The 26,952-nt window shown below is 41.0% G+C and overlaps 1 protein-coding gene across 3 annotated transcripts in view; it reads right to left on the bottom strand.

Moving 5' to 3' along the window:
* Positions 1 to 26,952, bottom strand: part of ITSN1 (intersectin 1) — a 222,869-nt gene that overhangs the window by 66,735 nt on the left and 129,182 nt on the right. For all 3 annotated transcript variants that reach the window (XM_059921482.1, XM_059921480.1, XM_059921481.1), the window contains exons 17-22: positions 23,287 to 23,414; positions 20,103 to 20,332; positions 18,147 to 18,268; positions 7,405 to 7,652; positions 4,426 to 4,585; positions 644 to 849 (exon numbers count right to left, since the gene is read on the bottom strand). In XM_059921482.1, the coding sequence (XP_059777465.1) occupies positions 644 to 849; positions 4,426 to 4,585; positions 7,405 to 7,652; positions 18,147 to 18,268; positions 20,103 to 20,332; positions 23,287 to 23,414 (1,094 nt within the window). The remainder of the gene's footprint in view (positions 1 to 643; positions 850 to 4,425; positions 4,586 to 7,404; positions 7,653 to 18,146; positions 18,269 to 20,102; positions 20,333 to 23,286; positions 23,415 to 26,952) is intronic.

The following is a 26,952-nucleotide window of genomic DNA, read 5'->3' as shown; positions in this document are numbered from 1 at the left end:
GTCAAAACACATCACAAGGGGCCACAGAGGCCTGATTCTAAGCTCACATCCTTGTTTGCCAGCACTTTGCCTTGCTGGATACACAGCTAATGTACTGGTCTATTTCAAAGCATGACTGACAGATGCTCATTCATTATTTTTGCTCTTCATCTCTTCTTGAAGCTCATAATTTGTTCTGACCATCTACATGGTTAGAACAATTAAACAACAACCTTTATGTCAAGGTTCCATGCTATAAGTATCCTAATGAAAAAGATAATTCATTCTTCCATAAATTTTCCCAAATGCTTTGGGTCTCTAAGTAGTACTGTACGTCTGGAACAGTACTGGATACTAAGCATGAAGAGGGGCATAATCTCCAACAAATCCACAAGAATGTTCCAGGTCTCAGAGTAGAATTCCCTCATGCATAATTCAATGAAAAACAGGATATACAGGCTTCTATGAGCAAGGGGAAAAAATGACCATTTATCTGTAAGAGGCTCTCCCCTGTTGCCATGTACCCTAATTTTTGCAGTTAAAAGATCCAGTTTAAAGACAAAATAATCCTGCAACTCCTATCTATGAATCGTAACTAGTGCAAACAATAATTTCAGGCCTGACATGGTTTTCATCCAATAGAAGCAGATAAATACAAACATACCTCGTAGATTTCCTTATGGGCCCTGAAATGAGCTTCACGTAGGACTTGGGGAACCAACCCTTCTGGCCTTGAACTTCTCCAAACCACCACATGTCTTGCTGCTCCAGGACGGTGATGACATCATTTTTGTTAAAATTTAAATGGTTGTCTTTTTTGGCTCTCCAAGGATACAGGGCTTGTGCCTGTAGCCCCTCCACCTTTTCGCCCTTGTGTGGAAGAACATAAAGGACCTCTCATCACTCTGTGACTTGTTATCCGTTCAGGTGACGTGAACACCGGCTCCTCCCCCGCGATGGGCACACGCAGGCACACGCGCAGCCACGGAGGACCCTGCCTCAGCGCAGCACTGGTGCCACGCGCGCCATTGTTCGCAGTAACTGTTTATCTCCAAAAGTGGAGGTGAAAATCTGCTAGCCTATTCACAAAGCAGTGGTCGGGCCATCTAGATTTCTCCATTTAAACAAGCCAGGAGGTCGTGTTTAGTCTGTTGCACCTGGCTGTGTGCCTTTTCTGTTTGGGTTCTATTTTAAGTCTCAAGTTGCCCAGGGCACTCCCACTCCTGCCAATTTCCAATCGGATTTGGGTGTTTAGTGGGGGATTAATACCAGAGCAGAAACCTTATGAAATCTCAAAAGGTAATTAACTGATGTCTTAGTTTAGGTGGACACAGGGAAATACACCTTGCATTGGATTGGGCTTGTTTCAGTTCCTTTTTAGAGGAACAGGGGTTTGGCAAGCATAAATCCACTGTAATCCCCATTTACTATAAATACATCTATATGCAAACCATATACAAAGATGAATAAAATGCCATCTCTGCCTCCCCAAAATAATTTAGGTTAAAACACTTTATTAACCAGAAAGCACTATAAAAATGGGCAGTATGATATTATTACCAAGGAACTCATAATTCATGAGGAAGAAAGAGATACAAACAACTATGCCTACCACCCGGCAGAATGAAATACGCTAAGAAGAGGTTCCAACTATTCACTGCGGGAACAGAGAGAAAAGAGGGATTAATGCTGCCTGAGGGCAACAGGGGGAGTTTCACAGAGGAGGCAGCGTTTGAGCTAGGCCTTGAAGGACCAGAAGGATTTTGATAGCTAGGGCTTTGGAGGAAGGGCACTCCAGGCAGAGGGCACGGCCGCGAGACGCTGTCCCGCAGTGTCCAGGAGGAGAAGCGCAATCTGGGGGTGCGTGTGGCCTAGTCTCATGGAGGGGTGGCATAGGAGATGAGGCTGGAAAGGCAGGGTGAGGCATTTATTATCTTTTTTAAGACTGTAACATAAAACAGTTACAGTATCTTAAAACAATACTATAAAATACAACAATGTCAACTTTCGATTATATACGTAAATGGACAAGAACAAGGGATAATGCCCAATGACAGTTCATTCAGAACCAACTTGGACTTGCCTGTAGAAGATATTTTCATAATGACATTTAACTGTGATTATGTCTGACAAGTGGAGAATTTATGACAGGTCGAAGAGTTTTGGCTTCCATGTTGGTCTCCATGGGTTCTCGCCTTCTTAGACCTATGACATCCCTATTTCCTTCCATCTCGACTGTACACTCCGCCCAGTCTTCAGAACTGAGGAGGGGTCTCTGGATTCCAAACGCCCCCCAGGACCACAGAGTCTCTGCCCGCCGTGTCCCCACCTCGCGCTTGCAGGGCGCCTCACACCAGAGCCGTGGATCTCAGCGCTTCTGTGTTGCCTAATCCTCTCCATCACTTCCGTTTAGTCTCTGCCATTTCACCTGGGCTCCAGTATTTCATAACCTCTCACCCCGAGAAATCTTTGCTGCACCTGCCCTGTCCATCTTTCCACGTGGAGACGCCTGAATAACCAGCGTGGAATCAGGCAGAACACGGACTCTGGGTTTGAATCCCAAGTCTGTCACTTACTAATTGTGTGACCTTGGACAACTGTTTAATCTCTCCAGGCCTCAGTTTCCACATCTCTAAAACAGAGACACTTTCTTCAAAAGGTGGTTAAGAAAGTGTAACAGGATCTATCCTTAGAGCAGCTATGAGAGTAATAATCTTAACAGGGGTGGCTTATGTTACTATTATTATTTCTAGTCCCAAACTGTGCGGTATTGCTGGAGAAAGCCAAGATAATGTGTGATGACCAGTTACACATTCAGGTTAAATTCAGCCATGTCAGGCTTCATCCTTCTTTACTCAATTCCTTTCCTGCATGCTCCGCAGGCCCTCAGAGGCCCCTCCTGAAAAAGCTGCCCAGAGCACAACCTGATCTCCTTTCCCTCTTTCTCCAACCTCTCTTCACCCTTCCTCTCCTAGAAGAAAAAGAAGCCTGTCTTCTTTTCTGTGCTTTTAATGCTGCTTCCACTTAGATTCTCTGGTGCTCAACTTTTCAGTCCCTTTCTCCACTGGCCATGTGGCTGCGTCCTGTCCTCCTTCTTCTCTGCTCCTTCTCTGTCCTTTCACCAGATCTTTCCACTTTCCCACCAAACATTTCCTCTGTATCCCTCTACAATCTGGTTTATCCTGCTCTTTCCCAGATCACAGATAGGTTCTACTTGCCTCTTTGCCCGGACCACCGCCTTTAATAATATGAGCACCATCACCCCCGCTTTCTGGAAACAGCCTTCAACTTCCCCTCATTTTCCTGGTCCTGAGCCCTCCCCTCCACCAGAGTCACCACGGCTGAGCATGACACTTGTGCCGCCTGCTGAGCTGGGACAGATGCAAAGAAAAGGGGCAGCTCCTCTCAGGAGCTGCCCTACTTCCAGGTCAGAGAAGACACACGCTCTGTGCAATTTCCATCTTCGTGCACTCTCTCTCCTTTGAAGAGCTCACTCATTTCCTGAGATCTGATCTATGTCCCAATTCCGGCCAGACAGAATGACCTGGCTGTCCCCCTCTCACCTGAAAATTAACACGTCTTAAAACCCAACTTCTTCTCGCTAAAAATCAATTTCTCTTTCTGCCTTCCTTGTTCCCCTGTAAAGTCAAATCTTTTTCTCAGTCCCAGACCTTTCCTTTCCTTTTTGCTCCCACAGGCATTGGGGCTCCACCCTCTTCAACTGTTGTCAGTGCCCCCGTGTCCCTGACTCGAATCTTCCTGCACCCACCACTCTCCACGTGAATCTGCCCAGAGCCTGTGTTCACTCTGGTTGTTCCCCAAGCAGAAACTGTCCCTGACCCCCAAATGCCTGCCAGACGGGCAATTTCGCTGTTTGGTTTGACTATTTATAAAAATTCCATTCCTTTATTTATTAAATAAATAAAGGAATAAATTCCTTTATTTATTACCCTTTCAGAAATTACTTTCTTAGCAAGGCATTTAAGAGCTTCCCATTAATCTGTAATCGGTCTATCTTTTTTGATAAATATTCAATGGTCTAGCCAAATGGATTGACCCATGACTTTCCCGAAACACTCTCTGACCTCCTACCTAAAGCCTCTCCTCACATTATTTTCTTTTTAACTTTTTATTTTATACTGGAGTATAGCTGATTAAAAATGATGTGATACCCTCACAGTATTTTCTGTCTGACATGCCAGCCCTCTCCGTTTCCTAATAAGCTCTTACCCACTGTTCAAGATGGAGTTCAAATGTCTGAACTCCATCCTCTGAACTGTCACTATTCCCTCTACTGGGAAAATGTGAACTGGATCCCGCCCTGCCAGCCGACCCAGATGCATATAATGAGGCTTACTCCTAAATGACATTGACAACAAGCACTGGCTGAATCTGTCCGCCCCACACAGGCACTCGAGGCCCTCCTGCGCCCATCGATGCTATTACCTGGCCTAAAACAGGAGATGGAGAGGAGCCCGTGGCTGTGGCTGGAGTGAAGGCTGATCTCTGTCTCAACTGCCCGGCGCTCGGAACGGTGAGGGAGGGCTGGGCTGCCCACGCATCCCAATTGTCGGTTTCTGGTTTCTCATTTGTGCTGGTGGGCCACCTGCAAGGCGAAGCACGCCACCGTGAGTGGCAAGGACTTCCCGATGCACCGGCGTTTCTCCCGCCATAAACATACACCCAGGATGTGCATGGGGCTTGTTTAAGAACAAGGAGGGGGGAAAGAGCACTGGACTTGGGTTTGGCTCTGACCGTCACACATTAGCGATGGGTCTCAGGCAAATTCTAGTAGTTTCTCTGAATCTTGATTTCCTCGTTGATAAAATGGGAACAATATTGTGCCACTCTGGTTAGTTGTGAGGGTCACATGAAATACCACATAGAGAAATACTTTGTAACGAGAAAGCCCCAGAGAAACATCCTCACGTGATCATTATCTTCATTTGTAAAGACAATGCTAAATAAGCAAAGAAGAAGTCTCGCACCACGTGTGAAAACATGCCAGCCCAGCAGCTGGTGCTTAGTAATACCATCTCTCTGTCCCATCATCACACAGCAAGCACCAGGCCATGTGCTCGGATACCATGGTAACTACCAGTGGTATCCTTAGAGCAACCTGTTGTCCTGATATCGGGGATGGTTTTAATTTTGCGATTTTATAATTTTAAATAAACACATCTGTGTCAGTGCAGATTTAAATTCAATTGACTTTTTAAAAATCTTTATAAGACATAAACAAATTTGAACATTAAAATATTTCCTTTGATAGACGGCACATCCTGATTCAGGGTTTGGAAAATAAGAAGCCTGGAATTATAGCAGGAGAGCTGCAGACCACACATTTATCGAGCAAGAGAGTAACACTGACTGGATCCACAGTAGAACAAAATCCTGGAAAACACAGCGCTTGTCTTCTATTTTAGTGCAAGCTTTAGTTTCCAAAGTCAGAACTTTTCAATCAAAATCAAGACAGGGAATACAAACTACTATACACAAAATAGATAAGCAACAAGGATTTACTGTATAGCACAGGGAACTATATTTAATGTCATGTAATAACCTATAATGGAAAAGAATCGGAAAAAATATATACAGTAAGTCCCCTACATATGAACGAGTTCTGTTCCGAGAGCTCATTCGAAAGTCCAATCTGTTCGTAAGTCCAACAAAGTTAGCCTAGGTACCCAACTAACATAATCGGCTATATAGTACTGTACTGTAATAGGTTTATAATACTTTTCACACAATAATACATAAAAAACAAACATAAAAATAAAGAAAACATTTTTAATCTTACAATATAATACCTTGAAAAGTACAGTACAGTACCAGCTACGTTACTGCTGCTTTTACGCTTGCTTCCCGACATCTTGGGCTTGAAATAAAGATACTGTACTACTGTACTCTACACAGTACCATAAAGTACACAGAAGAACAACCATGTGACAATGTACGCCAGACGTGTGAACTGACTTACGTGATTGGACATGCGAATGCACGTTCGTGTCTTTGAACGTTCGCAACTTGAAGGTTCGTATGAGGGGACTTACTGATATATAACCGAAACACTTTGCTGTACACCTGAAACTAACACAATATTATAAATCAACTATACTTCAATTAAGAAAAAAACAGTCGAGAGGAGAATTTCAACTTGGTTTCAATCATGCTAATAAAAGACTACTTTTTAGCAGAGATTAGATAGGGAGGGCCTTCTTTAGCACTTTCAACAATTTATGTGAAAATGTAAGTATGAAAAACTTGCTATTCCTTACATCCTTCCCTCCACTTCCTCCTGCCCTTGGTCATCACTCACCTCTCTCTCCTCTATTTCCTCCACCTGATCTTTCTCCAGCATTATGCCCTGACTCCTTGCCTTCAATTTGTTTCTTCTGAAAGATGATCAGACTTGAAAACAAATTTAAAACATTTCTGGGGCTTCCCTGGTGGCGCAGTGGTTGAGAATCTGCCTGCCAATGCAGGGGACACGGGTTCGAGCCCTGGTCTGGGAGGATCCCACATGCCGCGGAGCAATTAGGCCCGTGAGCCACAACTACTGAGCCTGCACGTCTGGAGCCTGTGCTCCACAACTAGAGAGGCCGCGATAGTGAGAGGCCCACGCACCGCGATGAAGAGTGGCCCCCACTTGCCGCAACTGGAGAAAGTCCTCGCACAGAAACGAAGACCCAACACAGCAATAAATAAATAAATAAATAAATAAATTTAAAAACAAAACAAAACAACAACAAAAAAACACTTATTACGTCCCTTTTACTTGAATGCCACTATAAAATATTTTTAGACTACTGCACACCTAGACCAGTCCTATAACTGGAAGCGTGGACAGCGGCTTCACCTCTCCTTTCAAACCTCTGCTTACACACTGTTTTTAATGCCATTTCCTGATGACCAAAGGCATAGCACGAACAGTGGCCAAGAGTACACATCTCTTCGCTCTGCTGTACGTTTGTACAGGACTGATGAAAGAGAAAAGCTTCCCAGGAAACAGCTTTCTATCTTATTCAAAACCACATGACTAAATTCAATTTCTGTTTCTGTCCAGCAAAAAAAAAAAAAAAAGTGCTATTTCCATGCAGGAAATGACTCTAAATATTTGCTGTCACGGGTGTCAAGCACATTATTAGGAAACTGTATTTCTCCATTTTTTCCACAAGAATGTAAGATACAGACAAATTATTGAACGAAACAAGGGTCATAGGCTTTACTTTATCCCAGGGCAAATCATTGTTGAGCAATGATATAATTAAATCCAGGTCAGAGAATGCAATCCACCATTTGCCAGAAGACCAGAGAAAGTGGCCATGAAAATTACTCAGAGGTACAACCCAAGACTATAACAACACTTAAAAGATGACTAAGCTGGGATTTCAAAAATCATCAGAAATAGCATCCTACACATACGTGGAGCTGAAGTCGGCCCAGTTGTTGGGGGTCGCGGAGGGCTCTGCAGAGGTCACCGCGGAAGGAGTCGGGGTCTCACGTACAGCCAGTTTGGGTGCAGGGGTGGAGGCAGCATCAGTCACTGGTTTGACTGGGGCAGGAACCTCGTTTTCTGGGATTTTCTCTGCGTAGTTTGCAGGGAACCATCCTGTCTTTCCTTTTAATTCTCCTCCAAGCCAACCCGGTTCTCCAGTTTGGCTTTCATCCACCTGCAGGAAAGTCATAAAGTTTAATTCAGTGGAACTAAATCAACCCCTAAAGACACCAAACACTCTACCAGAACAAAGCCCCTGCCTCTGACCTGGTCAGACTAACACACGGCACAGACATTTCTTCACTTTATTCTTAGTCTAAGAGTCTGGAAAAATGGTCTCTAAACTTTAACTCTGAAGAAACTGTAGGTGCTATAATTCAAGTTCTTAGTCTTTTGTGCCTGTTTAGCTTTTTCTTTTTCCCCTAGTAATAGCAGTTAAGACCAATAAGGAATCCTAATAAGGCCTACAGTTTAAATTTTTAGAGCTACTTTGAATTAGAAAGTGATGTGACAGACTTCATCACTCAGGAAGTCATGTAATTGTTAAAAATAATTTGACTTAGGTTTATTATTTGAAACAAAGCAAAGGGTGCAATCAATATGAATTTAGCACTCTAAAAAAAAATCTCTAAACTAAGCAGTACTTATTCAGCATAGGGACAAGATAAAAAATAGAGCCTTAGATGGTTTCTACAGCAAGTAAAACTGGCTGCTGTGTTTAGCCATTTAAAAGCTCCACAGATACATGACGAGAAAATTAAGGAAATGATTATTTACAGCAACAATTAATTTTATTAAAGTCCTAGAGTTTTCTTTTGTATAAATTTCACTTTAATATTCACAAACATGCACATGAGAATATAGGATTCTGCTGTTAAAAAATTTCAGAGATTTATTACAACTGTGTTTTTAATGTTTGCATTTTATTTTAATTCTGACCAAAAGGATTAGTCAAAATCACCAGAATGATTCTACTTATCTTTAGAAGTTACCCTCACTATTTTATGAGCAACAGGAGATCAATTTGAGGACAATTACATTCACTAGTAGAAAATTATTTTCATTACAATAAGTCAAATAAGGTTCTGTCAGAGACCTTATCCTATTTTTATTGCATAATATACTGCCTAAGGAGGTAGTACATTGGACCTTAATGTTGCTTTTTCGAAATCACAGAAATGAGTATGTAGGGTCTTAACAATGATTTTGGAAAAAGTGACAAAAATACCAGTTTTCTAACCCGTTCAAATATTCAGTTAAAAAAAACCCACAAAAACCCCAAAGCAAATAACTATGGAACCAAACATCTGTTTGTATTCAGTGTAGAGTAATATGGTATAATGTTTATTAGCTTATTTGAATTAAAAAAAAATGCCTGGGGTAGGGGTGGAGAAAGTAGAATACAGGACTTTCTACTTAATTCTGCATGTTATTTATAAAATATTCAGTCCATAGGAGAGCTTCCTTGCTGCTCTCTCTACGTTACGAACCCTATTGTCATGGGTAAAAGCAGTTTTTAAAGCTGAGAATTCTCCAAAAAGGAGTTCCCCGAGATAGCAACACTGCTTCCAAAGGTTCTATTTTTGGCTTTACAGTTCCGGTGCTAACACTTGTATCAATGTGAGCACGTGCGCCACTTCTCATTCAGCTGCCCCGCGTTGTTTTCTTCTTTCTTTCCTTTTTCTGGGCAGCCCGAACTGTTTCTCCAGATGAGGATTTAAGGTGACATTTTTTCCCCACTTGGATCTTATTTTCTGCTGAACTCAAATGGCTAGATGCCTTTTCTCTCTTGCTTGTATTTATTGGTGATATTATGACGCATTTTAACTTTATAGCTGTTTTGCACTGAAAACACAGCTGTTTCTAGGTCAGGCTGAGCCAGGGCCTCCCCAGCTTCTCAGCGGGTTAAAGAGCCCAGTTCCCGCCCCCTCCACACGTCCCAGGACCAAAGGTGAGGTCTGGCAGCAGTGAGTGAGGAGCTGGAGCCAGACACAATCGCTTCACCTCAAGGCTGCAAAGTGGGGCTTCCCTGGTGGCGCAGTGGTTAAGAATCCGCCTGCCAATGCAGGGGACACGGGTTCGAGCCCAGGTCCGGGAAGATCTCACATGCCGCGGAGCAACTAAGCCCCTGCGCCACAACTGCTGAGCCTGTGCTCTAGAGCCCGTGAGCCACAACTACTGAGCCCGCGCGCCCACAGCCTGTGCTCTGCAACAAGAGAAGCCACCGCAATCAGAAGCCCGCACACCGTAATGAAGACCCAACGCAGCCTAAATTAAAAAAAAAAAAAAAAAAAAGACTGCAAAGTGTCATGATTAAGAGTAGGGCTCTGCAATTAGACTGCCTCAGTTTTAACACCACTTCTATATTATTAGCTGGTTGACTTTGGGCAAAGTGTAATCTCTTGGTGCCTTGGTTTCTTCATCTGTACAATGAAGGATAATACCAGTACCTGTTTTATAATAGTTGTTGTAAGGAATGAAAAGTATCTAGAACACTGCCTGGCATATGAGACGTGCTTAATAACAGATTTTCTAAAGCCATCTCTCCTGTTGTCCAGCTCTGACTCTACTGCAGTTCTCTTTTGCCCTGTTCTAAAAGCCTGGCCTCTATTTGACCCTGTTTACTTTAGGTAACCAGAGATTTCTGGTTCTCTATGGGGAGTTCCCTGCTCTAGAAACCTGTCTAGTACCTTAGGCCCTCGGGGTTGGCCTTCCTATCTTCCTGTAGGGGCTGGAATGTGATCCCTGATCACGACCTCTCAAACTCCTACTGGTCTAAGCTAGTTGGACCTCCTTGAATGCCAGCTGCTTTACTTAATTATGTCCTGTGACCCACTGTCATTCCCTTGAGACCTGGGTCTTACCTGGTTAACCAGACTTTTGGTTGACATCTGGAATTGGATCTGAAGCCCTGAGGAAGTGTTCCACCCTATGGGCAGGTCTAGCTCACACCCTAGTTAATCACACCCAGCCTTGTCACCTGATATGACAGAAAGCAGGCTTCACCACTGAAAGGTGCTTGTGTGTACTCAGGAAGGGGAGAGGGTGCCACATCAGCTCCTTATCCCTGCAAATAAGAGTTTCTGCCATCCTTGAGGGCAATAGTGAAATCAGTATTTCACTTTTAACCAAGGAAATCCATCAGTCAACTTGAACAAACAATAATCTCAATTAGTTTTATCTATTCTTATATGAATCCATTAATTTTAATGAGTAATTAAATTTTAAGGTTCAGAGATTATAATAAAAATTCCCTCCTAACATTAAATTAAATTAACCACTTAGAAAAAGCATAAGGGGGACTTCCCTGGTGGCACAGTGGCTAAGAATCTGCCTGCCAATGCAGGGGACACAGGTTCAAGCCCTGGTCCGGGAAGATCCCACATGCCGCGGAGCAACTAAGCCTGTGCGCCACAACTACTGAGCCCACGCTCTAGAGCCTGTGAGCCACAACTACTGAGCCCACGTGCCACAACTACTAAAGACCGCGTGCCTAGAGCCCGTGCTCTGCAACAAGAGAAGCCACTGCAATGAGAAACCTGCCTGCCGCAACGAAGAGTAGCCCCTGTTCACCACAACTAGAGAAAGCCCGTGCGCAGCAATGAAAATAAATTTATTAAAAAAAAAAAAGAAGAAAAAGCATAAGGGGTCTCATATGAAAATGAGAAACATTCCTTCGTGGATTTGAAAAGCTTTACTCAAAATGCCAATCCCATTGTGGAAAAACGGGACATAAAATTAGGATAGAATAAGCAAAGTCAAGCACACAGACTTTTTTGTAATGTGGCTGGCTATAATGTGGCCTTATACACACAGGGTAGATTCATCTATCGGTGGCTGTAAGTCAGGGGGATTTTGATATTAACAATATTGGTCTTTTTAAAAAATTAATTAATTAATTAATATTTAGTTTTGGCTGCGTTGGGTCTTCATTGCTGCACGTGGGCTTTCTCTAGTTGCGGCGAGCGGGGGCTACTCTCCATTGCGGTGCGCAGGCTTCTCATTGCGGTGGCTTCTCTTGTTGCGGAGCATGGGCTCTAGGCGCCACCGGCTTCAGTAGTTGTGGCATGCAGGCTCGGTAGTTGTGGCTCGCGGGCTCTAGAGCGCAGGCTCAGTAGTTGTGGCGCACGGGTTTAGTTGCTCCGCAGCATGTGGGATCTTCCCGGGTCAGGGCTCGAACCCGTGTCCCCTGCATTGGCAGGCAGATTCTTCACCACTGCACCACCAGGGAAGCCCAACAATACTGGTCTTAATACAATTTCATTTAATCAGCCCCACAGCAATACCTCAAAACATTTGGGGTCATTCTAATGAAACATCAACGTGGGAAGCACAAACCCCAAATGTTGCTTAAATGTCTGGGAATATGTTACAGATCTAGTCTACGAACTGTTAATAATTATGCACTGCATACTGTAGGGCACTGATGCAATAGTCAAATGCACACAGCGTATCAGGTTCAAGTACACGTAGCTGAAACCCAATAATATCATATTTCTTTTCTCAATGTTTATATGCTTCATGACCGCCATCTTCATGGTGACACTAAGATTTTTAAAGCCTCTGACCTTGTCACAAAGAAGGGTAACAGAAATCCCCTCTCCCCTCACAAGCAGGACAAAGGGCATGGACAGCAAACAGGTTTAAACTGTGTACCAACTTAGACCCACCAGTGCAGCTGCCTGGGATGTGATGCAGAATGTGGGGAGAAGCACATGTTTCGTACATTTGCTAGTTTGGAAATAAAAGGTTTCCCCCTAAACTCCTGGATGAGGATATTAAAACTGTTTTCTAAAGCGCTAATCTAGAGGTCGGCAAAATTTTCCTTAACTCTCACAGCGACTCAACTCTGCAGCTGTAGCACAAAAGCAGCTGTAAGCAATATGTAAATGAACACGCCTCAATGTGTTCCAGTAAAACTTTATTACAAAACAGGGGCTTCCCTGGTGGCGCAGTGGTTGGGAGTCTGCCTGCCGATGCGGGGGACACGGGTTCGAGCCCTGGTCGGGGGAGATCCCGCATGCTGCGGGGCGATTGGGCCCGTGGGCCACAACTGCTGAAACCTGTGCGCCTGGAGCCCGTGCTCCGCAGCGGGAGAGGCCACCGCAATGTGAAGCCCACGCACCTCAACAAAGAGTGGCCCCTGCTCACCGCAACGAGAGAAAGCCCGCGTGCAGCAAAAATAAAATAAATAAATTCATAAAAAAAAAAAAAAAAGAATCAACTCCCCCCAGCCCTCGAAACTGCTGAGGGTTCTGAGGGCTGGTTCTGAGGGCTGCAGGGAGAGGCGAGGTGGAGAAGCAGCATGGGGTTTCTGTGAAAAACAAAACAAAACAGGCATGGGCTGGATTTGGTCCACCCCTGGAATCAGGTATGTGCTGATCCCTCAACACAGCAATGGCTCAGATGTTAAGATTATGGAAATCTAAGAAAGGTAGGAAATAAAAGGTACTGACTACATTGAAAAAAAACAAAACAAAAAAAAAATCCCCAAAACAATTCTCCATCAAGAAAAGAAAAGGAGACTTCCCTGGTGGTGCAGTGGTTAAGACTCCGTGCTCCCAATGCAGGGGGGTCGGGTTCGATCCCTGGTCAGGGAACTAGATCCCACATGCATGCCACAACTAAGGAGCCCACCTGCCACAACCAGGACCTGGTGCAACCAAATATATATAAATAAATAAATATTAAAAAAAAATACCACAGACACTTTGGGACTTCCCTGGTGGCGCAGTGGTTGAGAGTCTGCCTGCCAATGCAGGGGACGCGGGTTCGAGCCCTGGTCTGGGAAGATCCCACATGCCGCGGAGCGGCTGGGCCCGTGAGCCACAATTGCTGAGCCTGCGCGTCTGGAGCCTGTGCTCCGCAACAAGAGAGGCCGCGATAGTGAGAGGCCCGCGCACCGCGATGAAGAGTGGCCCCCGCTTGCCGCAACTAGAGAAAGCCCTCGCACAGAAACGAAGACCCAACACAGCCATGAATAGATAAATAATACATAAATAAATAACTTTTAAAAAAAAAAAAAAAAAAAAGAAAAGAAAAGGAAAAAAGAATGAGTTTAAATTGCTACAAAAGAAACACTAAATTAGAAGATAAACAACTTTCTGAATGAATTGACTGGTTGATGACTGACAGCCCCTAAAGAAGTCTCCTTTTTTGGATATCTCTAAGAAGAGGATATTTTCCAGGATGACTTGGGATTAGTCCTGACAGAAAAGAGATTAGGTTAGATCAGTGGTTCCCTAAACTGACTCCCTGATAGAACCACCTGGACAAGATTTTGAATCCTAAATATGGATGAAAAGTTCCCACAGTCTCTGGGGATGAGCCCTGGACTGGTTGTGGGGTTTTTTTGTGTTTTTTTTTAAGGTCCCTGAGCAGGATTGATGCACTCAGCCTTGCACCATTTAAAACCAGCTGAGTAGATGATCAGCCTGTTTTCTTAAGATAAACTTCAACTAAATGGCAGTGAGCAGAGGTGTTCCAATTTCTTTTTTTGTCTGGCCACGTGGCATGTGGGATCTTAGTTCCCGGACCAGGGATCGAATCTGTGCCCCCTGCATTGGAAGTGTGGAGTCTTAACCTCTGGACTGCCAGGGAAGTCCCTAATCTCTTATGCTATTCCAATACATTGTGGAGGTCAAATTGGACTTATTCACCCTCCAGGTATTGGGACCTCCAGATCAGAAGACAGGCCATAGATTTTCAAAGTATCTAAGCCTTAGCTGTCCAGGTCAAACTCAATTAAGATGTTTCCATTCAGAAGTCTTCCCTGAGCACCTTAGTTCACTCTGATTTCTTTCCTCTTTTACATTCCTAGCAGTTAGTGAGAATTCATTGGGAACTTCATCACACAATGGCCTTTTCATGTGTTTCTCCCTATTTTTCTAAAGAGATTTTAAACATATGAATGGTAGAATTATCTTATATTTTTTTGTATTATCAACAACATTTAGAACGGGACTATATATAAAATACCACTTTAATTTTTGTTAATCATGAAAATATATTTTTGGAGAAAATTGGGCTGATACTCAAGTTTTTTTAACAGCAAAATATTTTTTAAAGCCCCCTCCAAGACTGCCTACATTAAAACAGAAAACGTTACTAGACTTCTAAAATCTAACAGGTATAGTTAGCTACTTTTCAAAGAAGTTTGAGAAATCTGAGAAGCCGATGATTACTGTGCCCACAAAAGTAGGTGAACTCCTGATTATTCAACCAAGAGAGATTGCTAGGAATGTTCTATTGCGTATTTTTCACGATTCTGTTTCTCAACTGCAAACTTCATGAAATAAAAAAATTGCTACTATTACATGTCCATTTCCAATTGTTGGGTACCAATTGTTAGCCTCACAAACATAATACAGTAGAATGCCATTTGAGGTGTCTTGCTGCACCTTGTGGTACAAAATGAAGACACCACCGCTATCCCCTCAGCAAGAGAATACAGTATGCCTCACAGCACAGCCCCTTCGTTAACATATGTGGGATGTCTGAGATAAAATAAACACCATTCCAGGCCTGGGGAGACCTTCTCTGTGAACAGTTGTCGAAGTTGGATTTATCTTTAGTGTTTCATTAAAAATTACAAATGTTAATACATTTGTAAACATGAATATAGAAGTACATAGAATTAAACATGAAAGACACCTCTCTAACTGCCCAGTGGTAACCACTGTTAACAGTTTGATGCCTATACCGCGAGACTGTAAACTATATATGTAAAAACATTCATACACACACACACAGCTTTTAATTTAACCAAATGCAACTATGCTCTACATATTGTTTCTGCTTTTTTACTGGAGTTTATTTGTATATGTAGATCTGTGTAATTTTTTAAAACATCTTCATTATATTTATTGTTTAGCTGTATCACAATTTATTTAAACTATTCCCTTACTGATGGATACTGGGCTGTTCCTTGTTTGCTTTTACCAACAATGCTGCAGTGAACATCCATGGACACATTTATCTGTGCACTTGCTAAAAACAGCCTAGAGGAGGGAGAGTAACAGAATTCCTAGGTCAAGGGGAATGAGAGTTTTAAATTTGAATAGGTATTGCCAAATTGCCCTCCAAATGGCTTAGCCAATTCATACAACCACGCTGACGATGTATATTGTATCCACTTTCCTACACTCTTGACAAAGCTTAATATTATCAAACTCTTAAACTTGCTCACCGGAGAGATGGAAAATGCTATCTCATTTTTAAAATTTGCATTTTCCTGATCACCAAAGAAAGAAGCATCTTTTTTGTATTTTTTAAAAAATCATTTACTTTTCTTCATCTGTATATGTCTCTTTATATCCTCAGCCAACATTTTAAAGCTGTGGGTTTCTTTCATATTAACTTTTCAGAGTCTTTATGTAATATGGATAGTGACCCTTTGTCTCCTATGTATTTTGCAATCTACAGGATTTAAGTTTTTAATATTGTCAAATCTGTCCATTTTTGTCATTGATGGCTTCTAGTTTTAACTCAGAAAGGCATTTCTTAGAAAACTATTCCAATATTCTCCTTAAAAAAAAAAGCCTTTTAAAAAAGAATTTTTTAAGTTTAAGTTTAAGTTTTAAGTTTAACCTTAAACTTGGAATTTATTTTTGTCCATGATCTGAGACAGAGACTTGACCTAATAATTTGCCAATATGGAAACTTCAAGTTAGTCCTTACATGGAATCTAGCAAACAGAAACCTGGTAACACAAACATTTACACCTTTTTCTTCATTTTCTATTTTAAGCACAACTTACTACACAAACTCAAAACATCTTTTTACTGCCACGACAACACCCAAAGATATGTGTGCTTACACAGAATTAAAGTGATTTAAGAGAACAAAACATTTAATAAGATGCAGACTTCCTGACAGTCACAAGGCACTCACCCATTCCCCTTTAACCTCCACCAGGAAAGCAAAGGTTTGAAAACAAGGCAAAATACATGTTTAATGAAATGCTTCATTCTCATGGTATATTTACACTCTATTCTTCTAGTGGGGCTGATGCTTAACAAGTCAATTTGAGGAAAAGGACTCAGTACCATTGTAACAAGACTATGTTTCAAAAAAATAGCAATATATACACATTAAAATACAGATCATCTGTAACATTTCCTTATGGTAATATTTGGTAACACTTCCTTATCTCAGGAAGAGAACATTACTTTTCTGCACTTTGTGTTGCAACAAAATCCAGTTTCAAATATGTTAGGCTTTTTTTTTTTTTTTTTAAAGCAGTATAAAAATCAACTTTGTAATGAGGTCTTCTCTGCTATGGCTTTGTACCTTCATAATGTTTAGATTCCTGCTATTGCATGGTATTTAGATAATTTCCAATTAATCTGCTTTAAAAAAGGCACAAGATATTTCAAAGACCAGGCAGGAGGAATAAAGCAGCCTCAGGCCATTAGGAAACAGAAGACAGGGAAGAAGCTGCGAAACACTCCGCCCGGGTCACCATTCACGTGCAGTGTGGTGTGTCCACACTTGAGAGAAACCAGCAGTTCTTTCTGTAAAGAATGAATGAGGCTGGCGCCCAGGCATTCAAAACTCTGTGCTGAATGAAGGCAGAGAGATTACTGGAAGAGGGTTTTGTTATTGTTAAGGAGATGTTGACTTTGAAAAATTCTGGAGCATTGGGCACGACTCCCTTATTTCCAGCCCATAAGAACTAGAGAAAAAGCTATCAGAAAATAAGTGGAGAAGGGATTGAGTTCTTTGAGTACCAAACATACTGTTCTTTCTATATATTTTGACCCATGAAAGATCACATACTCTAAATACAGATACGATGCATAAACGGAAGATGAATGCATGAGTAATTACAGTGACTGCATGACACCCTTTTATACTTCAAAGACATGGGTCCTAGTATGGGAAGTGTGTTTGCCTCAATTCTTAACTTTCATAGTTCTTAAAAAAAATTCTGAACCATTTCCATATTAAAAAGAAAAAAAAAAAGCCAACAGTAATGCAAAGCTTAACCATTTCTAAGACTTAACGTTAATAACTGGATTGAGGAACTACTATTTTCTTTTAGGAAATAATTTAGGTCAACCACATTGCTTTATTCTTTCTTAAACTGGTTACTATAGTTTTAGTTACAATCATAAGATTTATTATTATAATAATTAAACAAGCTGTAACAAGCAAAGTTCTACACTCTTTCATCTGTTCATTTATAGAGTAGGAAAGCAGGTTAACTGTATTTAATTCATTACTCTTCACACAATTCAAAGTTTACACAAAGGGAAAAAAAGATGCTTTGACCCAAAGATACAAAAATTATCAGTGGCAACTATGAAAATGATGATCAAGCATTTTGCATTTAAAACTATTTCTGAAAGACTACTTTTAATATCTAAGTAGTAATCTAAACTCTAAAATTACCAGAGCTTTACAGATTTAAAATTATGCAAGGCTATGTTAAGAACCCATTTTCTTTACCAATTCTATTTTAAAGTGATGCTGGGATACGTTTTTAAGTGCCAACTTTCATTCTAATAGAAAAGGAAGAAGAGTGAGGCCTTACTTCAAAAACTCAAATGCTGGATTACTGGATTTCACACTCACCAACCACTTTACAATTGTCAAATAAAGTACAAAAAGAGGACAGATGGCTAACCATCAACGGAAACCACGCTTTCGCTGGAGTCTTTCTTACCATGACTATATCTCCTGGCTGGATCGTGATTTCATCGTGACTTCTGGACTCAAAGGGATACAGTGCTCGGTAATACACCACTTTTACATTCTCCTGTGCAGAAATGCTCAGTGGGCCTTTTTCTGTTTACGAGGAAAGAAGGAGAAGGGAACAAAAGTAAAACGTTACACGGAACACAAATGCATGACCCAAGCCAAATTACAGACATCTATCTCCTCTGCTGCCTATCTTAACATCTGAACAATTTCCATCTACTCAAGGAATTTCTGAAACACATAGTGAGGATGTGTTTGGTTCTGAAACCAAAGGAGAGCCAAATCTGATGTCAGCAACTAGAACCCATCAGAGAGGTCATTAGTGGACGTTAAACCAAGGTCATCCCAGTGCCGAGTGCAGTGAGGCTGCCTGAAGTCCCCGTTCTCTGCTCCCTGGCTTAGGCGTCAGCAGTGCGCATCTATAAAGCATCCAGACCTCTTTCCCCCCATGCAGGGTGTCTAGCACGATGCAGCGGTTCGAATGTGACGCAAATTTGAAACAGCCAACCCACAGGGGACAGGGCAAAGAAGCACAACTTTAACTTTCCATATTAAGAGACATGGAAAGGTTGATGTTTTAGGCCCTCAATGTGGTGATGTAAAACATAAGTGCTGATTTCACCAAGAACCGTTCTTATTGATCATTCAATCGTAATTCCTGGTGAACTACAAGTCCTAGAGAAAAAAATGAACCAAAGACAGACCCTAGATGAAAATAATGTAGCTTTTCAATGAAGTAAAATTTTTAAAAATGCACATGAGCAGAGGATATTGTGGATCCTGATTAATAACTACTCACAGCCCTCTGAACTGTTTTACCCAAGAGCTGCAAGTATTTTGATACACACCTATTTTCTCTGAAAAGCCGTGAAAGTACTATCTTTGTGTCATCTTGAACTGAATGATGTGCATAATTTCCCACTGACCAAAGGAGAAAAAAAATCCTCATTTTATACCAAGAGGACGCATAAGGAACTTAAGATCAAGTCATGGTGAAATAATTTTCAGATCAAAAAAAATATTAAAACATATATTTTGTCCTCGTATGGCACAGGCTCCTGTGTGGATCTGATGGCTTGCCAGTCTTTCTCCCTGGACTGCATGCATCTTGAGGCAGGGAGGGTGTCGGCCAACTCTGAACCCTCACTCCCATCCCTGCCCGCTGTGCAAACAGGAAACAAACATTTGTCATTTGCCAAACAAAGGAAAAGGCCATCACTTTCCTCAGCTGAGTATTATCTCCTAAGCTTTACAATATCGTACAGCTACAAGAGAATTCAAAAAAATACATTCTAGTTTGCATCTGATAAAAGGGATAACGTTTTCTAGCCATTTCAAAGTCTTTCATTTATCGTTATTTATAAAGATGTTAACTTATGTTCAAAGGGCAAAAATAAAAAGTTTCAAAAGGTAAGAACACAGCTGTATGCGGTGCAGACTAAGGACAGTGAATGTCACGTCACTATAGGCAAGGGGAAGAAGCACCACTTCCTGCTGCTGAGACAGCTCTGAAATTCCCAGAGAAAATAACAAAACAGAGAAGCAGGAAGGGTTATGACCTCCATTTGGAATACAGGTGTATGAATGGGGTTTGGCAATGAAACTTCATGCCACTGTCGTCTGCAAAAGACTTCTGGATGCCAAAGGTTGGCACGGTGCGGGGAGAACTAAACAGACATCTGATGATGCTAGAAGATGAACAGCTGCACCGTCCAAAAAAAGACACTGATGTTCTCATCGCTATGAACACAGCCAAGATAGAGCCTGATTAGACATGAATATTTCCCAAGAGGATCTGGGAGAACAGGACTTTTTTTTTTAAATTTTTATTTTATATTGGGGTATAGTTGATTTACGATGTTGTGTTAGTTTCAGGTGTAGAAAAGGACTTATTTGTTCACATAATTTTGGCTTCTCATACCTGCGGTGGACCAGGGTGCTTGGACAGCTGGCTTAGCTGGCTCTTGTTGTTGAAGGAAAAGCCGACTCAGCTTGTCTTGCATTTCCTGTTTGCCCTTTTCCTCACTGTCCTTCTTTTTGACACTCTCTTCCCTTTTGAGTTTTTCCTCCTCGTGGGGTTTTCTTGGCCGCTGATGCTCATCTTCTTGTTGCACGTGCTCCAGCCACTGCTGGCCCCTTTCCTGAGCTCGTCTGTCAACAAAATGCCTGATTACAGCAGGGAAGCAACTCCAAGTTAACACTGCTGTGTGGCCCCTTTGCACAAAGAGCCCCATCTAGTCAATGGGATGCTGAACACCAAGGGATATTGTTCTTCAGATGGAGGGATCTGAATCAATGAAACAGAGGCTCTCAGGGCTCCCTTTCTGAGTGAGATGAAATCACATGATTTAGAAAAACACAGAAAGAAAATTCCTGATGTAGCTAGCTTATAAAGTGATTAGAAAAATCACAAAAATACTTCTCGATTTTAAAACTGGCATATAATTGCAAAGAAAAATAAAAGCCATAAAACACAGGAACATAACTTCCATGAAGAGAAAGTATACCCAGCACTGCAAATGAAATATTGCTTAAAGAAGTCCATGAACAATTAGATCACTGAGGGGACACACCGTATGTACACGCACACAAGTAGCTCCCCAGAACTGAAGCGGAAACCAACAGGTGATTTTGAACCCTTGAGGTAGTAACCATCCCTTACTAAGCAACAGTTTCTATTTATTTTACTGAATTCGACTACTTTGTTTTTCAAACTAGCTGACACAAAGAGATAAAGTGCAATTAAATATAGGCCTTGAAAAATATGATGGCCTCAACCTGAAATCCATAGGAAAAGATCGGGGATGATTTTTCCCTCTTTCCATAATATTTTACAAAATCAGAAAACACTTTAAATGATCACACTTTAAATGAAACTAATGTGGGACTTCCCTGGTGGCACAGTGGGTAAGACTCTGCACTCCCAATGCAGGGGCCTGGGTTTGACCCCTGGGCAGGGAACTAGATCCCACAGGCATGCCACAACTAAGAGTTTGCATGACACAGCTAAGGAGCCCGCCTGCTGCAACTAAGGAGCCCATGTGCTGCAACTAAGACCTGGTGCAACCAAATAAAGAAAGAAACTAATGTGCAATAATAAATGATAACATGTTAATAATAACTAGTCCTCCACATTTGTTAACTACTTTAACCCTCACACTAGGTAGGTAGGTCCTATCATTATCATCCAAATTTTACAGATGAAAATGAGGCAGAGGGAGTGAATGACTTGTCCAAGGTCACACAGCCACACCAGCTTGGGGACCACTTCAGGCAGCCCGGTTCTAAAGTCTACAGCATGAATCACTAGCCTGTGACATGGCCAACGCACAAAGGTCATCTCCTGGAACGAGGAAACTGCCAAGGGAACATGATATAAACAAATAAAACTTTTATTCTCCATTTAAAAAATATTATATTTATTTCTACTCTGTAGAAACGTGAAGCTTTAGTGCAGTAGAATTCTTTTCAATTTAAATCAAGCATTTCACTTACAATTTTCAAAACATCTTTTAAGAAAGCACAAAAGACATTTTTTGGAGGGGTAGGAGTGTTAATTGTTATTCATAACAACAAATAAAATTTGCTTAACATATTCCACCAATAAAGGCCACCATTTATAAAAGCATATAACCACGTAATTTCTGAAGTTAAAGTTTGGGTGCTATTTATCATACAATTGTAAGCAGAAAATTTAAACTTTTATATTATGTCACTGTATGTGTATTTCTACTCTGTAGGAATGTGGAACTTCGATGCAGTGTATTGTGAATAATAAACTTTGAAGATAAGAAAATGATGGAGTTAATCAACATATCCAAGGAATTAATCCCTGGGACAAAATCCTAGACCTACCTCCTTCCACCAAGAGAACCATAAAATAGTCCTCTAAATTGGTTTGAAACCCTACCTACCCACTGGCATGATAAAAAAAAAAAAACACCAAATGCAAAATACAATATGTACCCATAATAAAAAGTGCTGCAAAAGTGCGCCCTGGGGACTTCCACAGTGGTCCAGTGGTAAAGAATCCATCTTCCAATGCAGGGGACTCGGATTTGATCCCTGGTTGGGGAACTAAGATCCCACATGCCGTGGGGCAACTAAGCCCACATGCCACAACTACTGAGCCCACTTGCCTCAATTAGAGAGCCCACATGCTGCAAACTACAGAGCCCATGTGCTCTGGACCCTGCGCGCCACAACTAGAGAAAAGCCCATGCACCGCAATGAAGATCCCGCATGCCACAACTAAGACCTGATGCAGCCAAAAATTAAATTTAAATAAATAAATAAATATTAAAAAAAAAAAAATGTGCACCCTGGCAGTTAAACTGAGCTCAGCCCAGTAAAATCAGTGACTTGCCTAAAGTATGAGTTTCTTCATTTTTTTAGTCTAATTTCAATAACCAATTTTTATAATTTACACTATATCATTGGGATATTTGGTCATTTTTGTTTCTTGGGAGTCTAAAATCAATTTGTAGTTTAAAAAGCAAATATCCAATAACAAAATCAGACACACCAAAAGTGAAACAATAAATTTCTACAATTTACTACGAAAGGTTACAAATAAAAATAGAAGACTACAGACACAAATATTCAAACAAAAATGTGTCTGTGTCCTAAGCAGCAGCAGCAACAGCAAATTTTGTCCTTTTGTACTCAAGTTTCATTTGCAGTTGAAAAAAAAGAAGAAAGAAGATGGCGTGGTATACTGTCTGTCTCACTGGAGAAACCCTGTGTGGCCACTGAGCTCAGGGACTTTGATTTCAAACCCAGGACTCTGATGGCCACTGTTATTAAAAGGCTGTGAACTGGAAACGTATTTTGGTCATTGGCATGCAAATGAGCATACCAAGTGTCCCAATTTCTTGTATAATTCCATTTATCTACATAGTCGTAGCCTGAGAGAGTTCTGGGCACCAACCAAAAACTTTGGGGGGTACTTATACATGCAAAGATTTATATATACATGTGCCCACACACACATTAAAGACTGAAGGCTCTTTCTGGTGCAGTAAGAACTTGGAGAAGCCCGGCAAAGAATAGTAAATACTCAAAGTTCCTTCCAGAAGGGTCCACAATCCACTGAAAAGACTCACCTTTGGGCTTCTCCTTTTTGTTTTTCTAATTCTATGATCTTTCGCTCTTGTTCTTTCTGTTTCAGTCGTTCAGCCTCTATGGACTTCTGCTTCTGTAGCTGCTGCTTATTATGTATTTCTCTTAGTTCCTATAAATGATCAAGAAACAGTTCATGTAATGACATGCGCTGATAGACATTTCCACTGTTTATCAGCATGCAACATTTCATAGTGGGGAAGCCTAGACACGTAGGAGATAATACTTCAGGTTTGAAAAACGTTACCTTGGAAAACTAAAATCACTCTGCATTTTGACATGACTCATCTCCAGAAGCTGTTTGAGATCATATTTTAGTGAGGCATAACACACTGCACCATGGTCCATGAGGTGCTTTAGAAGGAGCTTGCTAGGGACGAGCATTAGAAAAACTATACTGCTGAGGACTCAGCAACAGTAATGGAACTCAACCAATTTTGAGACATGGTGATGATCATGAATGGAATCTTAAGATTCTTTTGATAATAATCAACACCAACCTCCACTGGCTTTGAAGATGTACACACTTCTTCATACACTCGCTCCACTAAACCATTACAACCTCACCTCCTTCTTATGACATGCTGCTTTGAAACAAAACGACATCCCTCTCCTCCACAACTTTGAGTCACCCCCCAGGGTATATTTTTCTTCGAATCAGACCTCTTCCGAAGCATCTTTTCTTATTAAAACCATGTGTGAAGCTGTCAGCTGCCCCAAACTAAGCCAGCAGTCAGATGGAAAGTAAAAAGCTATAATTTGATTATCACTTTGGATCCGATTTCCTCATTTGATACTAACACAGGAATAACAGTAATTTCCTTAGCATGCTACTGAAAATAAAGTGTATTTTATGATATTTGAAGTACTCAAGTCAGAAGTTTAAACACCCAAAAATATGAAGAACAAAGAAATGCCTGTTGGTGAGGGAAAACCCTCTGATTCCATAGGAATCAAATGGTTGCTAACAGATTCAGTCACCAAATCTCTTCTTACTTGAGTCAACAATAAATCAGACAAGTCAAAGTGTCCAGTAGAACCAAGAGTAAAGTTCCAGTTGACTTCTTGGTCTGGCTAACTAGGCGGGCAGCCAAGGGGTCTATATGGTGAGATTTAAGAACTAAGGCCTGCCCTGTCTTCTCTTGATTTGCTCACTGGTAAGTCCAGATGGGTAGGTTTCTTCCTGCCTTATTTCTACTTTTAGATTTCATTCACAGATCAGACGTCAAAGGTAGAGAGATGGTCTGAAGAAGATCAGCGTTAAAATGCACTTATTCCTAGAGAAAAGCCCTAAGAGTGAGGCTAACCTTTTCCTACTAGCTAGACCGTTCTTAAGATAAAGTTAGAATGTATGTAACAAGCATTCTGTATACCATAAGTGACATTGAGAGGTCCTAAAAGGGATCAATGCGATACGAGAAAAAGTTTAACTGGAGATCAGAAGGTTAGGGGGAGCAGGTACTGGGCAAGGAGGAAGGACTGGAGAGAAGGAGGCACTTGAAGAGGGGGAAGGAAGGAAAGAAGAAAGGGGCTTCAGTAGAGAACCCAGCAGATGAGCCTGGGAATAACCAGACAGGATGCAGCAGGAAGACACAATTTTGTAAGGCACAAATTGAAGGACTATTCCCTGTGGCTGCAGCCATGGGCATGTGACTTCCAAATTATGAAGGGTACTTGAGACAGGAGTTTAGCTATAGAGGGGCCATGGAAGGCCAAGAATGGAAACTGGAACATAATGATGACGCCTTGGTCTGTTTACAGTTCTAAGAGACAAAAATCAACATCAGGAAAAAAGAATTCCATTTTTCATCATCTTTCTCACTGCTATACCATGGGATGTAAAACTTTAATGTGCTAAAAGTTCAGCAGTATTGCTTTTCATAGTAATTTGGAATCAAGCATAAATAGTAATCTCTAAAAACATGAATAAAAAATCTGGTTAATATTTGGGATTTGATATTTCAGAGACAAATGGAAAATAAGGGTCAATTTCTGTTAGAGTTATTTGCACTCTTGGTTCAAGTTAATATCTCTACGTGAAAAAGAAAACTGCAGTGGAATGCTATTAATCGAAACTCTATATGTCCTAAGAGAGGAAGCCTAAAGTTAGCCTCTGCATAGACAGGGATGGCCCACTCTGTCACTGACCCAATGGCTGAGACCCTTTAAAAAGAAGGGTAAGAAGTGATGAAGATTAACTTTTCTTCTATTTTCAAATCTCATCTTCAACTGCACAAAATTCTCAAATAGGTTCAGAAAAATAATTTATGGCAACAGACTATAATTAAAAGGTACTGAACTGGGAACAAAGATACCAGGATTTTAATCTCAGGTCCCTGATATGCACCACAAGCTAAATCAGAGTAGACAATCTTTAGTTTTTGTTTGTTTCTTTTTTAGTTTTAAGATCTGTTAAATTGTTAGACATTGTTCATCACCATAAAAATTTATTCTCTATTTACCTGTGTCTCTTTTATTTAGGATTTTATTCTTATTACATTAACTAAAAAGGTATAACCAGTAAGCAAAATAATTCTAAGCTGAAATTAAATACAAAAGAGTAAGAAATGACAGAGGAGGGGACTTGTCTGGTGGCGCAGTGGTTAAGAATCCACCTGCCAATGTAGGGGACACGGGTTCGAGCCCTGGTCCAGGAAGATCCCATATGCCGTGGAGCAACTAAGCCCGTGCACCACAATTACTGAGCCTGTGCTCCGCAACAAGAGAAGCCACTGCAATGAGAAGCCTGTGCACCACAACAAAGAGTAGCTCACCACAACTAGAGAAAGCCCACGTGCAGCAACGAAGACCCAGCGCAGCCATAAATAAATAAATAAATAAATAGTTAAAAAAAAAAGAAAGAAATGACAGAGGAGGAACCTGATTGTATATTAAAACAGAAAAATTCTTACTTCATCCAGGAAAAATGTATTTTAGGCATAGTGATATTCAAAACACTTAACAACACGTACTTACTGCACAAGCGCTGGCCAGTTAGAATGGACGCCAGCCATGATGTACCAATGCATCAGGTAGACCGGGGCACAAATGAAGATTTTTCATTTTAACAAAGAATTATATTGCATATTTCCTTTCTATATTGGGCTCTAGTAACTGGATATTAATTTATAGATCAATAATTACCAGATACAAAGTCAAGACAGATGGAAATAAAGCTAGCAACATATTATGAGGGACTATAAAATGAAAAGCAATAAGAAATAAACTTAAAGAATCTATAGGAAAAAATCACGTTAATGAGAGTTTGAAAACAATTTTTAAATGTTTCAAATACATGAAGGAAGATATTTAAAAAAATTTAAAGCACATTTTTTTTGAGTATAAGAGAATTAGAGGATACGCTGAACCTATCTTTGGAACTGTCTAAATAAGCTGCAGCTTCAAGTACCTCCAAGGAAATGGAGCTTGCAGGAGCCATAAAATAACAGATGTCAAATGAGGTAACAGAAGGCTCTGACATCTTATGATCCAGATTTGAAGACTGCAAAATTTTTCTGTCATTTCCTTCATCCAAGTCAAATACTGCTGAGATACACAATCCAGTGTAAGAAAATCAAGATGCTATGAATAGGAAGGCATTCTGGGTTTTCCTCTGTTTCCTTGGACTTGGGAGTTTAAGATGGCATGAA

Source organism: Balaenoptera ricei, chromosome 4 (assembly GCF_028023285.1).
Source record: "Balaenoptera ricei isolate mBalRic1 chromosome 4, mBalRic1.hap2, whole genome shotgun sequence".
Lineage (NCBI taxonomy): Eukaryota > Metazoa > Chordata > Mammalia > Artiodactyla > Balaenopteridae > Balaenoptera > Balaenoptera ricei.
Note: the sequence above shows the minus strand (reverse complement) of the source record. Positions and strands in the feature narration are given on the sequence as shown.